The following is a 21,392-nucleotide window of genomic DNA, read 5'->3' as shown; positions in this document are numbered from 1 at the left end:
CCCTATTTCGATACCTCCAGATCCGTGACTTTGTTCGTAACAATAGTCCCTGCTTTCCTAATTTACCCCCAAAGGGAGGTATAGACATAATCTTGCAAACTCCAACACAAGATAGGGGCTTAATCTCCAAAATTTATAATAGCATCTCATCATTCAATACTGTGAAGCTCAATGAGATCAGAGCAGAATGGTCAGAGGAAATTGGAATACACATCTCTGATGAAACTTGGAACCAAGCATTATGTAGAGTAAATGGGTCAACATCATGCGCTCGACTTGGACTAATTCAGTTCAAGGTCCTTCATAGGATCCATTACAGTAGAGCCAGACTCTCAAGGATTTATTCTACAGTGAGTGAAACCTGTGCTCGGTGCCACATAGCTAAAGCAAATCTAACTCACATGTTCTGGACCTGTAACAAACTATGTAACTTCTGGTCCACAATTTTTCAGATCCTTTCTGAAGCTTTCGAAATAGGTATCCAACCCACTGCTGAATTGGCAATATTTGGAACTCCAGGGGAGGGGATATCATTAACACATGATTTTAAAAATGTACTAGCTTTTTCAACTCTCCTCGCCCGAAGAAGAATATTATTAGCGTGGAAATCAGAACACCCACCCAAGGCTTCTCTTTGGTTGAAAGATCTGTCCATGTTCCTTAAGTTAGAGAAGATCAAATTTTGTCTTAGAGGTTCGATCCAAAAATTTTATAAAACTTGGGCCCCTCTATTATCTTATTTTGAAAGACTGGATACCCTCCCTCGAGCCTGAAAATCGCATAGGAGCCAGCTCTGCTGTAGTTGCCTGTCCTCCCGGCCCGGCGGCTCCTTGTGAATCTGGCTATCGATAGTGATTGTCAACCTGTGCGGTTTTAAATATCCATGTTCTGTCTTGATCTGTGTACCTACGCTTGCGCGGACGCCTGTTTTACATCCTGTCCATGTTTCTGTACTCTGTCTTAGTCTCCTGGGTTTTTCATGATTGTGATTCCTCAGCTGTATAATTATTATTATTATTATTTTTTTTTATTTATTTATTTTTTTATTATTATTATTATTTTTTTTATTACTTTATTTTGCTGTTTCTTTTGTTTGCAGCCGGGTACGGATGGATGGGGAGGGGTAGGGGACAGAATAAACAGAAGGTAAAGGAAGAGACCACAGGATGGGGAGTGGGAAGGAGGGGAGAAGGGGAAAAAAAAAAATGTCATGTTTACTTTGTCCCTGTGTTCAATGTACTGTTGTGGATAGTTGACTAAATAAAATAAAAAAAAAAAAAAAAAAAAAAAAAAGAAATAGCTTAGTAAGCCTCTTCAGACTGATAGATCTCTCATCTGCTATTGAGGTTTTGTTTTTTTCAGAGTACAGAATCGTGTTGCTTTTTTAAATCTTTAGCTCTTTACCTCTCTGGCAACAGAAAATAATTTCTTGAGTCAAAGTTCTGGCAGTAATTAGACTGTGGCCATTGAAACGTGTTTTCTTACAGCTACAATTGTTGATATTTTCAAGTTTAGATGTTTAGGTATGACAAAAAAAAAAAAAAAAGAGTAAAGCAAAACAATTCTTTCCATGACACTGTATATAAAATTAAAATATTTATAGTTTCTTCATGGAAAAATCTAAATCCAATGCAAATTGGTGAATCAGTGCAATTTCACCCCATTTGCTGCCGCATTCCACTTCGTCTGCCTAAAACGAAGGCACCTCCAGTGAGGCCGCTAACTGCTGGGCTTGAATGGCTCCCGTCACACAGCATAATGACATACAGAAAAGGCAAAGGCTGCCTGTTAACACCAGGTGAGGAGCAAGCAGAGTGGAGCCGAAGGAGCTTTTCTGTGGAGCAGTAAAAAAAATAAAAAATTGTTCAGGCTCTCTTGTAGCTTTGTAAGAGTGTGTGTTGGAAAGAGGAGAAAGACTAGGGGTGGAGGTGTGTGTGTGGGGGTGGGGGTGGGGGGTGGGGGTGGGGGGGTTCTCCATAATTGCTGCCGCTACTTCATCTCCCCCACTCCCTCCCGTTCTGCTGCAGACAGGGAGAATTGGAAGAGTCATTTCATCTCGCAGGAAACGAACGGATGGGAGCTCTGTGGGGCGGGGAAGCAGAGGAGGCTAAATTACAGGGCAGCGCAGTGTGGCAGCCGGCTGCACGCTCTGACCCTCTGTCCTGACACCACTTGGAGCCTGCCAGGAAGATTATTTTGAGCAAGCAGGACTTCTTCTGCCAAAAACTGCTGGGAGAGAAAGAGAGAGAGAGAGAAAAAAAATGACATGACATGCTACTCCATCTAACACAGCAGAACCTCAATAGTGAATTTGTGAAAGTATTTTGTCCCGGAAGCAACACAGAATAGTTTTTTTTTTCCTAATCCAAGTGTATTATTTAAGTAACTAACATTTTAGTTTGAAAATAAGGTTCCTTTGTAATTTTACATAAAAATATTTCCTTATTCGCTCTGTCAGATGAATACCTGCTGATGCCTGATGAAACAAGGCCAGTGACGCTCTAATTACCTTGTTATCACGTCTTGCATAGTGAGTTATGGTCAGGAAATAACGTTGCTACATTCAGACAAATGAGACGATCCAAATGAGCAAAGCAGAATGAACAGCGTCTGGTTGATGGAGCAAAAGAAAGAGGTTACACGATGAAGGCTGACGCATTTCTTGGTGACTTTAGTTGATTTCGTGGCAACAAAACATTTTCTGACAATTTTGCAGATCTATTCACTCTATTCTGTGTTTTTCATCTTCTTTTAGGTCCGTTAGAACCACCAAAGTTTTTTGCTGTTTGATAAATACCACAATAATGATAGAAAGACAGTGTCAGAAATGTATTTATTAATATCTTCAAAATCACAAGTTTGCACACAGGACGAACACTGTTTCTTTAAATTGTAAGGAAAAGTCCAGATTGTGATGGAAACTCTGACACATTTGAGTGAATCGGAGGCACATCTGTGGATGTACAGTACCTGAAGGCCACACCTGAACACACTGCTTTCTTGTTTGACACAAAGGGAAAGCTAAAAGAAATCAGCCCAGATATCAGGAAGAGACGTACACAGCTGCACAAGTCTGGTTCATCCTTGGGAACAATTTACCAGCTCGTCAAGGTCCCACATTCATCTTTCAACCAATTATATGGACGTGTAGACATGATGGAAATGTCCAGCCATCACACCACTTAGACAGGAATGGGTTCTGTGTGTCCTAGAGATGGATGTGTTTTGGTGTGAAATGTGCAGGACGACCCCAGAACAAAAACCCTATGGAGAAGATGCTGAAGCTGCTGAGGCAGAGTCATTATCCAAAGTGAAACGTGTCCTGTACTGATGTACGATAATCATAAGCATCCAGCTAAAGTGGCTACAAAGGACAACAAAGTCAGGGTTTTGGAGACGCTCTGACCTGAATCTTGTAGAAAGGTTGTGGGCAGATCTGGAAAGGTGTGTGAAAGTGGGGCGGCCTCCAAACCCGACTCTGTTCCACCATGTTTTATCAGCAGGAATGGGCCGAATTAAAACTATGGTGAAAGGTTTGTGGAAGGAAGGAAACCCAGAATGTTTGACCCAAGTCATACAGTTCCAAGGCAACACTGCTAAATACGGAGGAAATGTGTGCAAACCTTTGATTTCCAAGACATCAGTAAATAAATCTCTTGACATATTCGTTCTCTCACTGTTGTGACAATTCGCAGATTTTGCTTTTACTGACCTAAAACAAAAGAAATCTGGTCTGATGCAACTGCAAAGAAGTGTTTTGTTTTTTGTTTGTTTTGTTTTTTCAACTCCAACTTTGCTATTCTGAATATGTTGAATTGCATTACTGTAACTTCTTCTACAACAGGGATTTCACAATTTCTGCACTTTCTGCTGTGTGTAAACATTTAGAACATTTGTAAAAGCAATCTCACAGTCTCTGGTGAGAGTGGGCTGTAAGCGAATGGAAACCACCGTTAGAACTTTGTCAGCTTGCGTGCAATCTGCTGCTTTTGTGAAACGAAAAAGAAAGCTGTGGCTCTGCCATCGATTCTTACAGTCGCAAATAGCCAAGAATAAAACCTCTTCTGACAGAACCTTCTTGAATTACATTTCTCAAATGGCTTCCCCTTTCGTATCAGTTGTCAGTTCCTGTAAAAATAAAAAAAAAACATGGCTAACAGTATCTTTCTTTCAGTCAGTTCAGTCTCAGGGTAAAGCTTTTTTATTTCTTCCCCTAAATCTTTCCAAAAGGAAAATACAAAGAAAAGTTAAAAGTACAATCTTGAGGAAAAACTAGATGAAGTCAATTTTTTGTGACGTATCGTACCTTCTGGTGATCTTGGATTTTCATGCAATTATAGTCACAAAAAATAGAAATGCAGAAGCTTCAAATTATGGAAATTGTATAGAGACTTTGAAGTAGCTTCTTCCTAGATTAAACTTGCACCTGGGCTCCTCACACGTCTGCTTTCATTCTGACGCTGAATGCACACCACAGTGTGACTAGACATTCCTCATTTCACCGATATCAAGAGCACAGACACATTACTGCAATTTTCTCAAGCATTTCTTTTTTTTTTTCTTTCTCCTTCATTATAGGTCCATACTGGTAGCTCTTGGCTTATGTGAAAGAATTAAAACATCTCATAAAAATGCAGGCTTTTTCTTCTCTTGCTTAAAAATAGACTTCCGTGAGTTTTTTTCCCTTCTTTTTTCTTTCCTTTTTTTTGCTTATAGTTTCCATTCTGCATTCATCAGCTTGCTTTAATCGCCCCCGCCCCACATTTTCTACAGTTTTCACTTGTTTATGATTCATAATGGAGCTTGGAGTTCAAATCCAGTTTTCTCACATATTGCTGTCAGTTGTGTGTTAGGGATGGACTGGTACATCTGCATAGTGGTTTCGTACGCTCCTCGGTTTTATGGTTCGGCGGGTTAACTTTTGACTTTTGTACAATATGTCAAACAAAATGTTTGATCGGGTTAAAATGAGGCATAACTCCTGTTTGTTTTTATTATACTGACTTCTCTATTCATGGCGGGGATGATTCTTGTCTCCATCAGTCTTCGGGCCAGAGGCAGCGTACACTCCGGACAGATCACTGGTCCGTGGATTGACTTCTCGTACAAAGTAAATAAAATATTAAACATTCACCCACTCACTCAGTGTCACACTGTGAGGTGACGTTCATTTACTGCCTGTTAATTGCAGTGATTTGATACCAAAAAGCAAAAAACTTGAAATACTTACTTGCTCGGTTGTTCATAATCTCTCTTCTCTGCTCCTGTGATGTTTCCACTAATGGTTGAAAAAAACTAAAAAAGTAAGCTCACTAATTTCTAGCTATCCTTTCCAGCAATTATTTACATATTATTGTAATTTCTGTACCTCTTCTATAGCAATTAAACATGCAAGCACTTACAGGAAGGACATCTTATGGAGCTGTGACTGATCATAAGTCCTAAAACTGGCACCACGATGGTTTTGGTATTCTACTTCAGAGTAAGTGCTTTCAAGGTAAATGCAACTGTGGTGTCTAGTCTGGGTAATGACTCACTGGCTGAACCTGCTTCCTTCGCAAATCGGAAATCCATCAGGATTTTCACACCAAACAAGCAAGCTCAAATCGGCAATATATGTAAATTGATGTCATTGCAATATGCAATTATTTTCACATACATTAAAGGAACATGATCTGTAGTTGGACTTTATGAAAAGGAACTTAATGGAATGAGACAAAGAGTGTCAAATATACAGCCGAATGGGGCCAGTGTTATACGCAACCTCATTCACTGAACTGGGAACTTCGCCGTTGGAGGTTTAAAGAAAATGTTTCACCTCAGTGTGTCAAGAGCAAAAGAGATTCCTCCCTCTGAGCAAAGACATCTAAACGACATGTAGAGGTTTTTGAAAACCAAATGGTGACTCGTGTCTAAATAGAGATAAAGAGTTCTCCAAGTTGATGGGCTGCCCAAGCCTGATTCTCAGCAACTTTAAATATGCACAGGATATGGTGGCCAACCAGACCTTTTGAATATATCTTTAAGTAAGGATTAGGGTTATGTACGTAGTCTGTCGAATTGAAATGATGAATTTATTTTAACATTCAACCAAGAGAAAAAACTAAAGTACATGTAAATGCAGCGCTGTCTTACCTACCACACATACATTACATGACATGCAAATACACCACTTATTTGTTGACCGTCTGAAAAGGTTTGAAGAAGTTGAACTTATTTAATTTCACCTCTTTTTCATCCTGCAGACAGTGGCATAAATAATCTCCCCATTTCCTGTTTCACTTCTGAATTAAGAAAAGCTTCTAAGCCAAATGGAAACAATACATACACACCTACAAAATACGTACAATAAACATGGACACATTAATATAAATACACGCACACACACAGAAACCTATACACACACATGCACAGTCCGTCCACATCCACAGTGCTTCCAGTCCAAATGCATCACCAGTGGTGATTAAAAAAAGAAAAATCGCCATTTTGAGGCTTTTCTTAAATTTAATAAAGTGTTTTCATTTAACCAGGAAGTTTGTTTATTGTAGGAAGTGAGATTGGTTCCTTTCAACAACCGATAATAATGTAAAATTGTTTTAAAGAGAAAAAAGTCAGCACTATTCATATTTTCATTTTAAAATTGCATTTCAGTATTATTTATACATTTCTCAATGACCAATCAGACCCTTGTTCTAAGTGCTGCTCAGCTTTCTGTTGATCCCTGTCGGTATTTTGATGAATTATTGTTGGTGATGAATTTCAAGTCCTCCGTGTAATCACCCTAATCTTCAGATCCGTCTATTAGTTCTCTCTCAAATTCAAGCCAGGACTCTGGTTGGGTCTTCTCTAAAACATGAAAATGAAATTCAGTCAAAAGAAACGCATTGGTGAAATAATAATAATGGAAAAAAAATAATAATAATCACTCAGTAAGGAATGGGTGAGTATTGTTGAAAACTCCTGTGATCATAAATTAACTTCATAAACAGAAGTCATGAATGGTTTGTTTTTTTCTTATTACACACTCTACAGATTCCAAATCTGCCCCCTTCCATTCATAACCAAATCCAATCATTTTATGAAACCAGTTGAATGGCTGAGCCCCACCAGATAGACCTGATGTCGCCTTTGACACTCCAATCTGCCCTGCTCATTATGATGTGTGGTGGCAAACAGACGGGGACACCCCTGCCCACTCTATCTTCATCCACCCATATCACTTCGTTTTGGATGCGAGGGGGATGCAGAAGGGTGTTGGGGGAAACCGGTCGACAGAGGGCACGTTTCGCTTCACAGCCCCAAAATTAATAGGGGGGCCTCTCATTATGTGGAAATGGGAAAGACAAAGAGGTCTTGAGACATAAAAGAGAGGCTGGATAGGTGGATCTGAGTATAATGAGACGAGAGAAAGCCTACAGAGGAAAACGGTGAGGAGTGAGATAATAAATGTGAAAAATCACTTCAGTCGGCATATGTGCATTAGTCCACTGCTCATAATTTTCACTCGCACTGAGGAACTGAATCCAGGCAACAAAGGAAACAGGAAATTAGTTGCTCCTGTAATGGAGGCGACGCTTTACCGTCTCCTCCTCTTCTTACTTTCCATCTCTTTTTTTTGTTCTCCCTCTCCCACAGGGAGGTTGGGTAACAGCCAATCTCATTGAAAGGCAGATCAATAAAGAGATATATTGTCATCTCGCAGCTCCACCCTCTTAATCAATTAATCTATAATAGAATGTATTTGCTGGAGCTTCTTAGAGGGTCGGTGCTCCTATTAGCGGTGATGGGTCACCAAAGGTGGAGACATATGGGGTTCCCATTGAGAGTAATGGAGGAGAGAGATGGGACGGTTTCATATGAATGGCTGTAGATACAGGTGATATGAATTTAATAGTAATATATGGAAACCTGCTTCTCCGCCTCGCTGATTCCCAACAATCAACAATAAGGAATTATCATCCACGGCGCAATGCACCATCAGATCAATCAACACCTGCTTTCGCCTACATGTGAGTGACTGTATGGTGTGCTGCTGTTTCTGTCTTAACACACTGTTGCTTTCTGCCTTAAGCGCTGGCAGCAGCACAGCTGCATTCCAGCCTCACATTCCTATTAAATATTCCACCGCGGTTGGCCATGCGGGGAGTGTTTGGCTGCTGCGGGAACGTTCACAGGTGAAAAATCAGTGATTGAAGCCCGAATCCCAACCCAAGGTTAGAGCAAATATGAAAAAAAAAAAAAAAAAAAGCTCTTTCAACGATGTTTAGTGTTTGACAATGTGTTAAGCAATGGCATTTAAAAAATGCTAATGTTTGACTTTAACAGACATCAGTCCACAAATCTGCGTGGGATGCTTTCTGTCCTTTACCAGCTCTAAATGTAAGCACAAAAAAATAAATTTACCTCTTGAAATTTCTCAACAACATCAGACCTTCCATCACTGCTGTCCATAAAACGGATTCATAGCCAGGAAAGAATGTTCTGGAAAAGGTAACAGAGTCTCCGGGCTTCCGCCGGTCAAAAGAAATGTCTGCTGCTTTGTTTTAGAGCAATAATAATACATGAACAAGCAATGCATATTTATGAGAACACTGTTATAGTCTGAAAGACACCAGTTTCGATTTACCGTTAACATAGATGATAAATCAACGACTAACTAAGCAGCAATTCAGTGAATTTAGAAACGGTGAAGACAATAGAAACTGTCCTTCAATCATTCTTTTCAAAATTAAATCTTCAAGGCCAAACCTCTTGCCTCCTGTGGGGTAGTTTAGTGAAAATGCCAAGGAAGATGATTAACAGACATCATCAGCAGTCGGTTCAAGTTTCTTCTTGGTGGAGTGTATATAGTTTTCCCTGCCCTTTTAAGTTCTCAATTTATAAAATCGTACTGGTTTTATACAGATTTGAAACACAACTGCACCTCACTAGTCTCCACCATTAGAAAATCGGGCAAACCAAACAACAAAGTCTCTGCAAAACTTTGTTGAGATTCAATTATGAATCCAATTTGCAACTCAGAGGGTTGCTTTAAAGAGAATAAACAATTCCATACAAAAAAGAAAACTCTCCATTTGGTTGGACCCCAGCGGTGCAATCAGTGACATCATGGACAAAATTAAACAGGAAGTGTTGGGCCAACCCCTCCCACATGACTGCTGTGGCTGCAGGATCTGAACAAACAAACCAACTAACAGAAGTAATTTGCCAGAAATTTGCCTTTCGAGAAAAGAGAAACTCAGAAGTCCCTTTTGGATTATGTGGTGGTAGCTTTACAAACCTTTGCATGGAATAAACTGCAGCATAATGTGTAGCAAAGTTGTAACAGCAATGTTTAAACTATATCCAACAGTCATTGTTGCAAACTGTTATCTAATATAGTAGAACACAATGCTTCACAACAATGTTTAAAATGAAATCATGGACCATAAAAATGATCAAATTTGAAGCAATCTTCCTGACAGAGCATCTTACACAACGCTGCAAACTGATACAAATTTTTACCAGTTAGCACAATCACTGAGTGGTCTGGAAAACAGCCGGCTGGGATTTGCATCATGTGAGCAGGAATGGCTCCACTGAAGGCGGTGGGGAATGGGAGTAATCGGTTGAAAAAAGTACACACATTTGACTAATCAAGGAATTATTCGGGAGAGTGCTAAAGTACTAAAACTTAAACTGCAAAAGGAAAGTTAAATGTGGAAGCTGTGTTTCAGAAGCAGGTGATCTACTGGGATTTTCACACTCAGTCGTTTCTCTGGTTTACAGAGTGGTTTGATGGAAAGAAAATATCCAGTGAGAATCGGTTCTCTGGGAAACAAAAAAAAAAAAAAAAAAGCCATCCTGTTGATGACACCCGTCAGAGGCAATGGGCAGACTGACAGAGGATAACAGAAAGGCACCAGGAGCTCAAACAACTACTTGTTACAGCCAATGTACGAGGATACATCATCTAGAAAGACGCAGGACACTAAACCTTGAGGAAGCAGCAGATTCCACGACAAGTATCCCGCCTGTCAGCTAAGATTTGCTGCTTATTATAATATTTATAATGCTATGGAGATGTATTTAGGTCATTTTCAATCTTTCCATACACAATTAAAAAAAAAAATTTAAAAAACACAATGCTGAAAAAAGAAAATTAAATAGCTTACTACACCATCATGTTTTTGTACATCAAAACAAAAACATAAATCAAACCAGCAGAATTTTTCTTGTGTATTTTTCTAAAACTTATCTCCAAGAAATTCCAAATCTGTAGACAAACTCGTCAAATTAAGATAAAAATTAAACAAACATAATCGGGCCTTATTTAAGTCACACAGCCTTACCAATCTGAAAAATAAAAAAGTAAAATAAAAATTCTTTCACCGCTCTTAAATCCAGACACAACATTCAGGTTACGGAGAAACAATTTGGCTTAAACAGCATAAAAGTATGAAGATGGTGGTGGGACAGTGTTGTCACGCCATGTGCCATTTAGTACCAAGTGAGCTTTGTTTAACAACCACAGCCTACCTACTTATTGCTGCTTGCCGAGTCAGTTCCTCTGTCACAACAGAGTGGCCATCTTCTGACGGCTACATGCAGCAGGATAATGCACCATGTCACAAAACTCAAATGACCAGAAAATGGTTTCTTGAATCTGACAATGAGTTCACTGTACTTGAATGGTTTCCACTGTCACTGGATCTCAATTCAATAATACTAAAGAAAATTTAAAAAAAATTACCACCAAATCCCTTAGGAAAGGGTTTGGTGGCCCTCAAATCCATCCTTTTAGATGTGGTGGAAAGAAAGATTCATATTATGGATGTGTAGCTGACAAATCTACAGCACTATCAGCCAAAATCTCTGGAGAATATTCTGTCACCTTGTTGAATCTGTCCCACGATCAATTAAGACGTACATTTATGACTGTTGTTGTGATTTATTTTTTTTGCCAATCAAGATTATTATTTTTGTTGAGCTAATTCAGAAATATTAGCAAATGTTCTTTACAACGTTTCCACTTATGATGAAAAATTTGACTTTTGTCACTCGACAAATCGACTACAACTTGACTTCGGGTCAGGCAGTGTAGTAGGAGTAGAAAACAGTGCCACCTACAGGCGGGAGTTGGCAGTCAAGTAAACCCAATGGTTTTGACAACGTTTGAGGGCAATCTGCAATAATCTCACTATTTTATTAGCACAAAGAAATGTGAGGACGTGTTGATTTTGTGTGAATTTCCAAAATCGCAAAAAAATGGAGGGACTGACTAATAAGGTGTACCCAATAAATTGGCTAGGGAATTCAAGATGCCATCTGCTTTGTACTTCAGAGTAAGTGTGAGAACTCAGATCAGATTTTTTGAGTCAAATTTTATCATATATGATCCTGAATCCAACTCGTATCCAATCCTACTGAATCCAGAGGGAAAAACCAATGTTGTGACTTTGACATCACTTTTCAAAGCCATTTGTCATAGCTGTGTATTGGCAGCAAGTATTAGTATTTAGGAAGATGGATGACAGCAGCAACAGTAATCTGCCCCCTTTGCAATCCGACACAACCCACCACTCATACGGCTTCTTCGCGGAGATTACTCCTGTTTTAGGCGTCGAGAGCAGAGTTCCTGTCACCCTAAAAGTACTGATTGTTGTTCACATCCATGTTCCATCATTCCTGGCTCCAAAACTTCACAAAATACCAGAATGCAGGATTTTTCTTTTGTTATTTCTGCATTTCCTCCTCAGCGTTTGCTGACACAGAAACTAAATACACCTATTTATGTCATGTTTCCTGGAACAAAGCATCCTGTGTGTGTGTGTGTGTGTGTGCGTGTGTGTGTGTGTGTGATGTCATTGTTATTGTTCTTTTGTACACTTGGGTCAGCTTTGGAACCGCAAACAGCTCACACTGGAGTCAGACGTAGGTAATATTCTAAAGAGTAATGTGAACAACCACGCAAAGAAAAATAAAAAAACAAGCCTAAGTTTGTTTTTTTAGTTCGGTGTACTTCAATTTCACAAGATCCATGCCGAATTGTTTTTCTTAGTCTATATTGGAGAATATCGTCTGCTGTGTTGGGGTTTTCTGAGGGGGTATTATCACCCCAACAACAGGATCAATAAAGTCAATCACAAAGCTGGAATCCTCATTAGACACAGCCTTAGAGATTTTTAGCCTCGCAGAGACAGCAGGTCACTGACTGAATCATGGGCAGTCGATCCCTTCGTAACCTGCAGCAAGTCTAATTTTTAACAGATTCTTTGAATGTTACGAGAAATCCTCGCTACATTTCACCAGTACTCTGTGCTGCTCCCTGCCTTTGTCCGGCACGTTGAATGATCCGTGGAGCTTTACATGGGTTGCAGGATTTTCTATGAGGATGTTATTTTTCTTTTCACCTCCAGAAGATGGTAAAAAGTCAAAGCAACCATATGTAACTATAAAAATGAAAATATAAAGGGAGTTCTGCTGGGAAGTGCTTGACTCAGTCATCCACCCATCCATCTGATGACTTGTGCCCATGGAAAAATGTGCAACAGAACTCGAACCCTCCAACAACCTGCAGGTGTATGTGAAGAGGACTCTCACTTGCTGCTTGATTACCTTGGAGCTCAAAACGATGTGTGTAATATACCCGAGTGGCATTTTGATTTCCTCATTAGACTTCATTCACCACCAATGCTGGATTTTCCCAGGAAATAAAAGTGGGTGCTTGATATTTCTGCTTATTAATTACTCATTCAATCAGGCCTACAGTCCTGAATAACCACACTGCCTATAGTAGCTGCTCAGCCATAGGAGGGAGAATTAGCAATCAGACACAGGGGTTGAAATTTGAAGCAGCTTTTTAATCTTTATTTTATTTTTGGGAGAAAAAAAAAACTCCACAGAACTAAAACCTGGGTCAAAATCAAGTATAAAACAAAAACCTTAAATAATACAAATTTAATTGATTAAATGATATGAACTGTGGAGCTTTTTATGGTTCTGATCCTGAAGTTTTCTGGATGGATGAATACCTTTTGGTGCTTTCTGTAAAAATCTTTACTATAGATTTAAAGAGGCAGTATCTATGTAAATTTGACCTTTTGGAGCTGTATATTTTGTTATAATGTTACTCCGTTACTTAAAACACACCAGGTTGATTCTTTCATGCATGTTTGAGAAATCCCTGAATCGCCCATGGCAACCATTCAGCTGTGCAAAACGCCTGGTTGGACCTAGCGCCGCCTTTGAGGCACAGCTCCTCCTCAGCCCTGCAGGTTCCAATCTTACGAGCTTCCGCCTCACAGAGCAGCCCGTCCCTGCAACTCCCCTAATCAACTCCTTCAGACTAGCCAGCAGCAATTAGCAAATACCTGGTGGAGCCGAGAGTCTGCTGAGAGAAACTTCTTAGTGCAATGCTGGTAAAAACTTTGCTAAAAGCTTGTGATGACTTCTTGAAGGCAGAGTTTCAGAAAGAGCAGGAGTTTTTAAAGAGACAGAGGCCCAATTTCAAGGAATTACATTACAAAGTAAAATTGCTTTTAAGTCGTATAACATCTTTTAACAAGTGAAATTAAAATAGTCACTGGCTGTAAAATGATACGATGTGCCTGGAAAACACGATGCTGCCCCTTTAACTGAATGGCAATATTCTAAAACGCCCTCTTTGTTTATGCAGAGTGGGAGTGATTGTATGATGTATGGCTCAGCTGTGAGTATGCTGCATAGCACCAATTCATGCTGATGGGCTGTCATTGTAATTCAGCACCTAATGTGGATAATTAGTCTAAATTCATGGAGTACTTGATTCCGCTGACAGCCACGGCAAATGTTTGACGAAGGCAGCAAAGTGGGAGCATCAGTCACAGACGAGCGGAAACGCGTTTAGCGGAGGGCCTCATCATGTTTTATTCAATCACAGAGCGATGCTCAATTAATCAGTTTCTGCAATTAAATTAAACATGTACATGCATAAAACATGAAAGAAATATCAGGGGCGTTTAAAATGTTGTTAACCCATGAGGAGAGAATCTATTCTCAGTCCCCCTGACCTCGGTGAAGGGGAGCTGTTTCTGTTGCACACAATGCACTGAAGCAGTCTGAGGCAGAATGTGCTGAAGCGCATCTTAGTATGCAGCGCCAGATGCATACCACCATCCAAAGCATTTCTGTAAATGTCAAGAGCCGTGTGTTTACTACGTCTGCCTGACCCCTAATATTTATTCAGCTCAACAGCCCTCCACCCAATCATTGCTTATTGCTCCATTGCAGAGCTGAGGCTCTTGCGGTGTCAAGTTTCATTGGCTGCAGCTTGCCCTATCTTCAAGCGCATGTGATATTACTTTTCGCTTTCCATCAACTTCTAGGGGAGCCGGTGTGCAGATAAATAGTGACATTCTGAAGTGAAGTTTGGGTTTGTTTGTACAGGCTCGTGCCTGTTTATGTTAATGCCTGATTTGTAAATGCAGCCCAGTTGGAAAGATTGAATGTATTTTACATGTGAGGCAAATTTGCATTTGGATTCACACTTTTGTCTGCATCCCTTCTGTGTTTCCAGTCGGATACCAGCTTTGAGAGCCTGCTGTCATCGGCCACATATTTGATATTGTGACTTCAAAAAGAAAAGGCTAGTTCTAGATATATTGAGGTAGAGTCTTAACTGCACTGTTATCAATATTAATGAAGGAAAACGTACGGAGTGGAGCAAGAGCCTTTGAAGAATCAATCAGCCGCAGCTGACATGAAAAAAGATTAACATGGAAGCGAGTAAAGCTTGCTTTCCTTTGACACATGTACATTCTGCGCCGAACCCGGCCAGCATCCATGAATGGTGTGGTGGTGGTAGTATTATCTTTACGGGACCAAATCAGTGGCACGTCTGTCTTCATGGACCTCCGCAGGACGAGCTCTTGGTTGTCCGTCATGGGTTTTCTTGGGGACTTGTCTGAGTAGTTATTAGATTAGTTTTAATTTTATTGTATCTTTGTTTAATTTTTAGCCTGTCTAATCTATTTTATGTATATTTTATGTTTAGCTCTATTTTTAAACTTTTAATGCCACGTTGTTTGCGTTGAAAAATTCTTTCCCCGGCCACATGGCATGAGGGAGCATGTGTTGCTTTCAAAAGGGCGTGTTTTGTACTGTTACTGTTCGCACGCGCAGCTGGATATCATTGGATAATTTCTTGCGCACAACCCGGAGGGCATGGCTGCTGAGACGACGTGATTTGACCGTGTGGTGGCGCCATGTCAAGTAGATATATACCTAAACATCTTTACACCGGAACTACTTGCTTATTGACGCCAGAAATAACTGAAACATGATGTGTGAGTGTTTACTCTTATTGTTATTATTTTCACTTGTGATGGGTAAATGAGGTGTCATGAAGAGTTTCGACCCATAGCAAAACTTTGCCAATACTGTGTCACTGAATACTGACACCTGCTGGACATTAAAATTTCTACAGGCAACGTAGTAGACAGACTGATTTGATAACCTAGTCCAGTGTTTCCCAACCCTGGTCCTCCAGGCACACTGTTGTTTTAGGTATTTCCTCTCTTCTGTCCAGCTGATTTCAATTGATGACTGATTAACAAACGTTTGTTGAACTGCAATCATTTGAATCAGGCACATTAAAGCAGGGAAACCTTGAACATGCAGGGCAGTTTGCCGTGAGGACTAGAATTGGGAAACACTGTCCTAGACTACACAATAAGATTTAAGTCATTGTATTTTATTGTTTATTATATCTTGTATTATGTCATATCTTCAGTTAAATTCAAACTATATTTGATATTCTTAGATACAGTCAATAAATACTGTGAACATGTACCATAAAGTGAAAATTTAAGTGAATGTGTTTGGAATGAGGGGTTCACAAATTTTCCTTCAAAAAAATAAGCTTTTCCAACATTTTGAAATTTAGTCTGTTACGCTTTTTTGACACAATGTCTCCTGCTGTAGAAAAAAATTAAGTAAACAATACATTTATATGAAATAATTTATAAAAAGCAACTGAGTAATTTGTAGAATGGCTGTATACCTGAGTTTATCCTAGGTGTATCTGGGACTTCATTCTGATGCCTGGCCTCTGATGCCTCAGCACTGAGGAGGTGGATTTATTTAAATAAGACAGTTCTGTCAAACATATGCAACGCTTAACCTGCAGAATATAATATGAAAGTAAACTTAGAGTCAGTTTCAGCTGGATTTGGATTCAGATAGAGTAGAAACTGAAAAGAATCGGATGAAACAACAAGGAAGTGATAACCAATACCTTATTTTCTGATGTAAGATCAAAATGGTCCCAAACTACGAAACCTTTCATTTGCCTGGAGGCCGCTCCATAGTTGACGCTGTACCGTAACAGATCAAGAATTCTCTTGGCAAATGTATCCCATTCACAGATTTGCTTCCTTATAAACACAGTTTGGCGCACCAGTGTCATTTCGAAACCATTCCTGTATTGGTCACATGACTTGCTGAAAGCAATACGTGCACCGACACGGGGTTTTGTCTTTGGGCTTGACGCATGCGCTGACGCATCGGTGTTGCCGGACCCATTACTCATTTTCACAAGCGGTGACTATGATATTTATTACACGTACAATTCCAACTTGCAACTAAAAGCTTTATCTTGATAACTGGATGAAAAAAACAACAACAAATAAACATCTAGAAACGGTGGAAGGCATTTTAAAACTGACATTCATAAACACTATCCATCAAATGTAACTGAGCTACTGTCAGGAAGACAGCTGACAGGCATGTTTCTCTGCCTTTGCTTTTTTTCTGTGCAAAAATAAAAACATTGGATAACTTTAAACTTTTAATGAGCACAAAACCAACGTAGATATTTTTGAACTCAGTTCCACCAGCGGCGCCTTTCATGTGATGTGGTGTAGCCTTAAACCTTACCGGGTGACAATTTGAAATTACAGAAACGGATAAACGCAGAGGTGCCTCTGTTGAAAGTCTGTTGTCCAAGGTAGCTTATTTTTTATTCTTTTTATCCCTTTGAAGGGTGAACACACACTTTGATCATATGTCTGTTGGATAGATGTAAGGCTGTGTGTGTTGGAGTTAGCCAGGTTGCCCTCTAATGGCTGCAGTTGGTCCTGAATGCCACATGAAGTCACTAAAATGGCTCCCTGTCTTTCTTTCAGTTCAGTTTAGGTCTCACTTTAGGACTGATCCCTTAGATTTCAGAACTGACCTAATGTATCATTGTGACCTTGGTCATTCAGATCTCATAATTGCTTGCTGATGCTGTATTTGGAGTGATTTTCATTTCACACTTTTGCTTCTAATTCTAAGACCACAGAACTGTTTCTAAGAGGTTGGGTGTACAAAGTATTCCTGTGGGGGATGACCGGAATAGACCATAGACATGGTTAATCAGAATGAACCGCAGCATATAGCTATTTATCAGTTTCATTTCTTTTAAATCTATTTTACCTTCACAGCAATGCTAGAACATGGGGGAGGATCTGATATCTACCCATGTAGATTTTGGTATCATTTGTCCTTTTGTATGTCAAAAAACAAGCAAACAAAAAGTAGCAGGAAGTCAAAATAATTCAGTTGGAATATGTTAAAAACACAAAAATGATTCTAATTTGATATATTGCGATGTTTGATTCTTGTGGGAAGAAAAACATACATTTTGGCATACTTACTTCACTTGCAGTCTAACTGCAAGTGTTTGAAGATTTCTGTGACTAAAGTCTGGGATTTCACCCATTTTGTAAGCACATTAGCAATACAGTTGCCCTTTTAAACACATTTTAAAAGGGCAAAGTATACATTGTTTTCACTGCATTTGATATATTCTTTTCTTCCATAGCAAGCAAACAAAACAAAAAAAAGATGATTTTGCTGCAGGATATATGCAGGCATATAAAGTAGGAGTCAGTGAGAATAATCATGTGTCCGCTTTCTGAGGATGGTCCCATTTCTCAGGAGGATGAGTACCGTAAAAGAAGGGGTGACCCTAGAAAATGAGATCCGGTCTGGTCCAGAGAGTGGGATTCATAGCACTGCAGGTGAACTACCATTCCCTCACGTCATCATGCAAGGCTTGAGAAGTAACTTTTATTCCACTGAAGTCTAATTTTGAGTGTGCTGGCCCTATAACGAGGCTCTGGGTTGTAAAGCTAAACATTATGAGGCGGCAGTAAACAAAGGAAAGAGTAGCAGGAGGTAAAACTGTCCAACTGTTCGCGCACACGATAAAAAATATGACTCACAACTTAAACATAAACTTTATGATATATTTGCAGTATCATAAATATCGAATATTTATTTTCATCAATAAACAAAAGCAAACTAATTAATCAATAGGCCATGTTGTCCAAACGCACAATAGAACATGTTAGTTTGGACATTATTATGAACACGGTTGTAGCTGCTGCTCTGTGCGTCACCAAAACATGTACTTTATGTTTGTAATGTATGTAGTGACTGATGAAAGCTCTGTGATTCTTTCTGTAGGCCGACCGTCATGTTAATTCCGTTTTCTTGCTGTATAGTTTTATTTTTGAAAGTCCCACCGGAAGTTGTCTGAGTATCAGCGGCAGCTTAGTGACTGTGCGCTCTGCTCCGGGACCGCGCGACGCTTTGTGATGAGGCTGTAGTTCAGTCAGTCCTTGCAGCGGAGCTGAGCACAGAGGAGCGGGATGGAGCTGTGTGTCTAACCGGGGCTCTCTTTCTTCTCTCCGCCATGACTTTATCTCCCCTCCGAGCTGTTTGTCTCACAGCGGAGGAATTTCCCTCTCAATATTTCTCCTAAATAACGGGTCGCGGAGGCTAGTTGCCGCTTCTCCTCTCACCACCTGCGCGTTGCTTTTTTAGTGCGGACCGAATCGGAGACTTTAGTCCGGGAGAAAAGTTACCCGTGTGGGATGTTTGAACTTTGGCTTTCGCCCTGCAGCGTCTAGGATGCTGCCTGGGGAGTTTGATGCTGCTGGTTGCGCAGATTTCTCCCCATAGATTGGAGATCGTTCGGACTCCTTTTGGATATAGGGTCGCTGCTGCTGAACAGCCACACTGTACATCCCACAGTGTGCATGCTCTGAGGACTGTCGGCAGCCTGGTCTACCTATGAAGAATCTCAGCACATGATGGAGAGCAGCCTGCTTTTGGTTCCTGTGCTGATTTTTTTTGCTCTGGAAACTTTGGCGTCTGGTAAGCTGGAGCTGAGCCTCTATTCTGTGTTGAACTTTAAACTTTTTATTTTATGGCACTGTCACGTTGAAAAATACAGGCTTGAATAGATTTTGTCGGAGTTTTATGACATCACAAAGTGCTTTGATTGTCAAATGTGTCACCCTGTTCAGTGGTCCTGCAGCTTTGGGTAACAGTTGCACTTGATTTTTATTTTTTATTTTTTTGAGGTATGGGATGAAAGGGAGTTGAATATAAATATGTGCCACACTTTTCAGATCTCTATTTGTAAAAAGTTAAAAAGCAGACAAATGTCAGTCAGTGGGTCAGTCACTTGGTTTATGTCAGCAGATATAATCCTTCTTGGTGATGTCATTTAAAGACCACTTAAACCGGCAGACATTAGAGCGGCCCAAATGCAGCTTTACCCCGCGTCCTGCCCAGGGGACGCCGGCTTCACACCAACATCTGCTCCCCACAGAAATACACATTTATCACTATTATCAGGCCCATTAGGTGAAGAGATTGGCCTATCATAGCTACAATGGAGCATTGAGACAAAAACGTTACATCCAGCCCTGCTGGCCAGTGTGGCAACATTAGGATTGTCGTTGATGGTTTAAAGGTTTGATTTGACTGTGGAGCAAGTTTGGATATTTGGATCCTGACTGCCTGGCCTGGGCCTGAGTGAATCCCTTGTGGCATGACTTCAATAGAAAGTATTGATTCATGTTGGTTAATGGGTCTTTTTTTTATTGACCATCATTAAAAACAGGCATACATTAATTTTAATTTGAGCTTTTAGGAGTACAAGCTTCTGTTGTCTGTTTACTAGAGTGTGAAAGCCTTATGATGATGGTGATGCTTTCATCCCTCACCGGCCTACATGATGGGTTTTATGGCCTAAACCAATTGTCCCTGTCATTGTCCTTATTTTGTTATACATACATACATATATATATAAACATTAGAACTAAAATTAGATTAGTTTTGTTTAGCTAATCTGACATGTTCAGTATATTTAACATGGATTAGATCTGAATGTAAAAATATTTAGGGAAAGATTACGTGGCAGTTTTCATCCAATCCATCAACAATGAATGAAAGTTTCTTCCCCAGTTCATAATGTTTCATGGCAACATTCAACCAACTGAACTTGGCCCCTGATCAGTATTTATAAAACATTTTTCTAAAACAAAAAGTGATTCACACAAGAATAAAATATACAGTCTTGCAGGCAGCAAAAAGCTTCCATAATAATTATTTTTTATATATTTGACCTCTCAATGGCTAATTTAAACTGGTTTCTGCCTAAATTAGAATATTACTGAAATATTCATTTATTTCAGGAACTTTGCATGTAAGACACATTATACAGTTTAATTTCTCACAGATTGATATTTAAGAGCATTTATTTATGTTAATTCTGAGAATTTTCCACTTACAGGTAATAAAAACAAGACATTTAAGTTAAAATATTACATCAGACCAATAAAAAAATAAATAAAATTAAAACAGAAATGTGGGGTTAATGACAACTCCTTATTACCTGCACAAAAGGTCGTTATTTTCTGAAGGTACTTTTAATCTGACAAACAAGACTCATTGGGACGTATATTCTAAAATACAGTTTTCTGACTTATCGCCAAAACTCGCAATAAGCAATTAATTAGTTTATCGCATGATAAATTAAAACAAACTCAATAATTTCCATATCCATGACTTATTGTTTTTCCTCTTTTTTTCATTCTTCTCTACCAAAAACCGGATGACAAAAGTCTTCAGTCTGGTGCATTGGTCTCAACTAGGACATTTTTTTATTTTATTTTTTTACACAAACTACATGATTCATTTTGTTTATTTAATTTGTTTATTTAAAATGTCTTCCACTTCCAGTGTTAAATGTTCATTAAGATCTAAAAGTTTATTAACCGTCGAGAATGTATCCCTGCATTATTATGCCATTACTATTATATTACTTGAAAATGGTCTGAAAAAAAAATCCACATTATTCTTTATCACAATAACTTCTGGGAAAATTTTATAATCCTGCAAAAATTTGTTATTGTGACAGGCCTACTGATCACCGACCTTTAAAAATCCTGACCTGCTGATTGTGCACCTCTTTGAGGTTTGACTGAAACATGTGGCAGCAATACTACTTCTTCATTATTCCATCTACATTGCATAACCAGAGAGCATGAGTCTACCACACCATGTTTAACAGTTGGGAGATTATCCTTCAGACC

The 21,392-nt window shown here is 39.4% G+C and overlaps 1 protein-coding gene across 6 annotated transcripts in view; it reads left to right on the top strand.

The window, feature by feature from the left end:
* Positions 1-21,392, top strand: part of robo3 (roundabout, axon guidance receptor, homolog 3 (Drosophila)) — a 183,300-nt gene that overhangs the window by 69,805 nt on the left and 92,103 nt on the right. For 3 of the 6 annotated variants that reach the window (XM_044140110.1, XM_044140109.1, XM_044140108.1), the window contains exon 1: positions 18,606-19,164. The exons of the other annotated variants lie outside the window; for them this stretch is intronic. In XM_044140110.1, the coding sequence (XP_043996045.1) occupies positions 19,098-19,164 (67 nt within the window). In that variant the 5' untranslated portion in view covers positions 18,606-19,097. Of the gene's footprint in view, positions 1-18,605; positions 19,165-21,392 lie in introns of those variants that run through there. 6 annotated transcript variants of the gene reach the window in all.

Source organism: Gambusia affinis, linkage group LG15 (genome assembly GCF_019740435.1).
Source record: "Gambusia affinis linkage group LG15, SWU_Gaff_1.0, whole genome shotgun sequence".
NCBI classification, from domain to species: Eukaryota; Metazoa; Chordata; class Actinopteri; order Cyprinodontiformes; family Poeciliidae; genus Gambusia; species Gambusia affinis.
Note: the sequence above shows the minus strand (reverse complement) of the source record. Positions and strands in the feature narration are given on the sequence as shown.